Source organism: Xenopus tropicalis, chromosome 7, assembly GCF_000004195.4.
Source record: "Xenopus tropicalis strain Nigerian chromosome 7, UCB_Xtro_10.0, whole genome shotgun sequence".
Taxonomy (NCBI): domain Eukaryota; kingdom Metazoa; phylum Chordata; class Amphibia; order Anura; family Pipidae; genus Xenopus; species Xenopus tropicalis.
In genome coordinates this window covers 11,775,345-11,780,541 of record NC_030683.2, presented here as the reverse complement: position 1 = coordinate 11,780,541, position 5,197 = coordinate 11,775,345, and the positions used below count along the sequence as shown (strand labels likewise).

The following is a 5,197-nucleotide window of genomic DNA, read 5'->3' as shown; positions in this document are numbered from 1 at the left end:
ATTTACTCCAAGGTAAGTCAGACTATAGTTCCCCAGCTGCTACAGAGGATGAAGATTCAAATTCCAATTTTATTTTGCAGAAGTAAAAACCTATAGCATGTGATCTTTAAAAAAGTAGATAAAGAAAATACCATTGGGGCAAAATCCATCAATACATTTTTTGTCTAACACACATCTATAATCAGTTACAGGTACATAAAATATAGGTGCAAAAATATTTGGCACATTATACATTACACCACTGAATCATGGCTAAATGTGCGTTTGCGTGGGGACTGCTGCACAAAGGACTTCTTTCTTAAATTAAACTAATTGCAGCGGATTGAATAGTGATGCGATTGCAACTGAATGGTTTCTCCCTCTTTTGTATTGATTATCATACACATGTAATCAGTGTAGTTTGTGCAAATGTTTACTAGATTAAGTATCACAATGCATTGGCAAATTCTGTAATATTAAACATAAATAAAAAAAAATATCCATAGATGGGGAAGTTCACAGCATGCAAGATAATATAATGCATCTGCTTTTAAAATATGAGTGTAGAAGTAGGAGCAGGGGTTTCCTAGCCAATGTCCGCAGCATGTATTAAGGGCAGGAACATTAAAACATCAATGTCAAACAGCACATAAGCACAAAATGTGAGTTAACTCTGCACAAGATGAAATGGGTGCAACTCCATCCATCCTTATTTAATATTTGTTGCTTTCATACACAGGAAGGATTACTTGAAACAATGGTGTCAAGATGTCGAGAAAATGTTTCAGAATTCATCATCCAAGGGTTCTCTGATACTCCTGAGCTTCAAATCCCTCTTTTTGTGCTAATCCTTGGAATCTATCTCATCATTCTGCTGGGAAATCTCATCATATTCTTAGTCATTTCATGCAATCCTCACTTACACACCCCCATGTACATATTCTTGCAGAACCTTTCACTCATAGACATTTCTTTTACGTCAGATATTTTACCCAATTTGCTACATATTCTTCTCACAAAAGAAAACAGCATTTCATTCTTGGGGTGTATGACTCAAATGTATGTTTTTTTGTCCTTGGCTTCCAGTGAATACTTTCTCCTGACGGCCATGGCATATGATCGTTATGTTGCCATCTGTGATCCCCTTCATTACATTGCCCGAATGAGCAGGAAACACTGTGCTGGGCTTATAACTGCAGCATTCACTGTTGGTTTTGGTGCAACAGCCAGTTTTGTTGTCCTTGTGTCTAGACTATCATATTGTGCTTCCCATCTTATTAACCATTTTTTCTGTGATATTTCACCATTGCTAAAACTTTCCTGCAGCAGCACTTTTATTGTGGAACTTTTAATTTACATTAATGGAACATTGCTTTTTTTCAGTTCCTTCCTCCTTATTCTGACCTCATACATATTTATCATCTCTGCTATTTTGAAAATAAAATCCTCAGATGGGAGAAAAAAAGCCTTTTCTACCTGTGCTTCTCACCTGGCCTGTGTGATAACCCTTTATGGGACAGTATTTTGCCTGTATATGAGACCCACCACAAGTTATTCTCTAAAAAGAGACAAGTTTTTTTCCCTGCTGTACATTGTCCTGGGCCCTGTGCTAAATCCTCTCATTTACACACTAAAAAATACAGATTTTCAATCCTTCCTAAATAAATTGAGGAAGAAATGTTTATTTAATTTATTTTAGATGATTATTTGTCAAACCAAGTTGCTAACAATAAGCTATAAGCAGGATAGTTCTCTCTATCTCTCTTATAATGGTGAATCATCTTCTCCCCTGTCTCTTTCTGTTGGGGTTCCTCAAGGCTCTGTCCTGGGCCCCTTACTATTTTCTCTCTATACCTCCTCACTTGGCAAATGAATCAATTCTTTTGGCTTTCAGTACCACCTCTATGCTGATGATACTCAGATTTATCTTACCTCTCCTAATCTCAACCCAGAGCTTCTAACTCATGTCTTTTCCTGCCTGTCCGCTATCTCCACTTGGATGTCCCAACGTTACCTTAAATTAAACCTCTCTAAAACTGAACTGGTTCTCTTTCCCCCATCCAATTCTCATATTGTTCCTAAGGTATCTATAACGGTTAACAATTCTACCATCACCCCATCTCCCCAGGCCCGAAGCCTTGGGGTTATCCTCAATTCTGCCCTGTCCTTCACTCCTCACTTGTACTGAGAGCTATTCCCCTACCCCTGTATTCCCTCACTTGTACTGAGAGTGTATTCCCTCACTTGTACTGAGAGCTATCCCCCCTACCCCTGTATTCCCTCACTTGTACTGAGAGCTATCCCCCTACCCCTGTATTCCCTCACTTGTACTGAGAGCTATCTCCCATACCCCTGTATTCCCTCACTTGTACTGAGAGCTATCCCCCCTACCCCTGTATTCCCTCACTTGTACTGAGAGCTATCTCCCATACCCCTGTATTCCCTCACTTGTACTGAGAGCTATCTCCCCTACCCCTGTATTCCCTCACTTGTACTGAGAGCTATCTCCCCTACCCCTGTATTCCCTCACTTGTACTGAGAGCTATCTCCCCTACCCCTGTATTCCCTCACTTGTACTGAGAGCTATCCCCCCTACCCCTGTATTCCCTCACTTGTACTGAGAGCTATCTCCCCTACCCCTGTATTCCCTCACTTGTACTGAGAGCTATCCCCCCTACCCCTGTATTCCCTCACTTGTACTGAGAGCTATCCCCCCTACCCCTGTATTCCCTCACTTGTACTGAGAGCTATCCCCCCTACCCCTGTATTCCCTCACTTGTACTGAGAGCTATCTCCCCTACCCCTGTATTCCCTCACTTGTACTGAGAGCTATCCCCCTACCCCTGTATTCCCTCACTTGTACTGAGAGCTATCTCCCCTACCCCTGTATTCCCTCACTTGTACTGAGAGCTATCTCCCCTACCCCTGTATTCCCTCACTTGTACTGAGAGCTATCTCCAATAACCCTGTATTCCCTCACTTGTACTGAGAGCTATCCCCCCTACCCCTGTATTCCCTCACTTGTACTGAGAGCTATCTCCCCTACCCCTGTATTCCCTCACTTGTACTGAGAGCTATCTCCAATAACCCTGTATTTCCTCACTTGCTAAGAAGCCATCCAGCCCCTTCTTTAAGTTATTTAATGTATCAGCCAGTACAACTGATTTGGGGAGTGAATTCCACAACTTCACAGCTCTTATAGTAAAAAATTATTTGTGAATATTTCAACGGAACCTCCCTTCTTCTAAATGGAGTGGGTGCCCTCGTGCCCGTTGGAAGGACCTACTGGTAAATAAAGCATTAGAGAGGTTATTATATGATCCCTTTATATATTTATACATAGTTATCATGTCACCTCTTGAGCGCCTCTTCTCCAGTGTAAACAGACCCAACTTGGCCAGCCTTTCTTCATAACTGAGACTTTCCATACCCTTTACTAGCGTAGTTGCCCTTCTCTGGACCCTCTCTAACTCAATAATGTCCCGTTTGAGCACTGGAGACCAAAACTGTACGGCATATTCTAGATGGGGCCTTACCAGTGCTCTGTAAAGGGGAAGAATAACCCCCCCTCCCGTGAATCTATACCCCTTTTAATACAGCTCAAAACCTTGTTTGCCCTTGCAGCTGCTGCCTGGCATTGCTTGCTACAGCCAAGTTTATTATCTACAAGGACTCCAATAAACAAAGGCCACTGTAAATCTGACCCTAGCTCTCTCAGTACCCGAGGGTGTATTCCATCTGGCCCAGGTGCCTTGTTTACATTTATCGTGTGTAACCCTTTAAGCACCATATCCTGTGTCAACCACTGTGTAGTTGGAGCTGAGGCAACAGTGCAGCTATTGGGTGGGACTTGGCCCACTGGCTCCTCTACTGTATTTACCCCTTAAAGGGAGATACCAGTACCATACACATATGGACAGTCTGATGGACACATATGGAATGCCAGTCATCTTGCTGATGTTAGACATAACTATGGAGAAGCTCTATTTGATGAAGGAGATTTTGCTACTGCAATAGGCCTGAAGAAAATTAACCCATAAGGCATCCTGAAGGAATTAGAAGACAACCTGTATGGCCCAGAGACTATTGTTTTTACATTTTCATTACTTACAAAAGATTACAAAAGGTGGGGGGGGGGGCATATGTGGTGTTTATACAGCTTATCAGTAGATGTGTAGATGTCACTATGTTATATTTACTAAGTAATTCCTACACTGTTTTAAGTGTTACAGTAGAGGTTCCCATCAGTAGTGATGCTGTTAACAAAAGACTTGTTACACCATACGTATTTCTGGCTACAAAACATCAAATATACAAGTACTGTGGAAGAAAACTTGAAAATTGAAAATAAATTGGTCTTTCGAGATATAACTAGGAAAGAACATTCAAGTCAGATTTGGCTTGGGCATGTCCCATAACTGAAACCCTTGTACTGACTACCTTCTCACTAGTATCAGAGTCTTGAGTCTTCCATCACAACATCATGATTATTTGATGCCCTCCGTTTGGCACCAAAACACAATTTTTAAGATCTGATCTATTCTACTATATTATTGCTTTTCCTTGTTACAAGTGCTTGGGCTCATTTAAAATACAGCGGCACTACAGGAACTTCACACAGGGTGCTCTCCTGCCTATAACAAACCCATTTTGGCAAATAAGGACTCTAGTTTACTCAGCTGGTGTGAGTTTGTACAGTTGTGATTTTCCCAGAGTGCCCGGTGACAGGCAAAGGTGCCAGTTAAGTAGAAATTGGGTAAGATGATTTAAAGTTTACAGACCAAATACACTGTTCAGACAGGGGTGAAGCAAATAATAGTGATTTGCCAGGCTCAGTTTGAACAAACAACGTGTAACATTTTATACCTTCGAGGAGTGTGTCTGTTTTGCATTTATGCTGATAATTTCAACATAAATCACCCTGAAGGAATTTTTGGGCTTTTTGTCACCGAAAAAACAATTTATTAAGCAACAAAACTGACAAATCTGAATCCAAAAATACTCCATCTAAAACCTGCCAAGATCAGAACTCAAGGGCAGGTGTCCCTTTTAAACTTGGAAGATTTTTCTTTGCTTCGAGGTTTTAGAGGTTTTCGGATGCTGGCTTTTGTGCGACAATGCGATAAATATGCGGTTATCGTGTGACAAGTCGAAAAAGTCGTGGATTCCGTGATTTTTCCACAACTTTTTTTCTTTTGTGCTTTTCTAGTTAAACGGC

The 5,197-nt window shown here is 41.3% G+C and overlaps 1 protein-coding gene across 1 annotated transcript; it reads left to right on the top strand.

Moving 5' to 3' along the window:
• The first annotated feature begins 736 nt into the window (after window positions 1-736).
• LOC116412175 (olfactory receptor 5M11-like) lies at window positions 737-1,678 on the top strand. Its single transcript, XM_031905814.1, has one exon. The coding sequence runs from the start codon at window positions 737-739 to the stop codon at window positions 1,676-1,678; it is 942 nt and encodes a 313-aa protein (XP_031761674.1).
• Window positions 1,679-5,197: the final 3,519 nt, after the last annotated feature.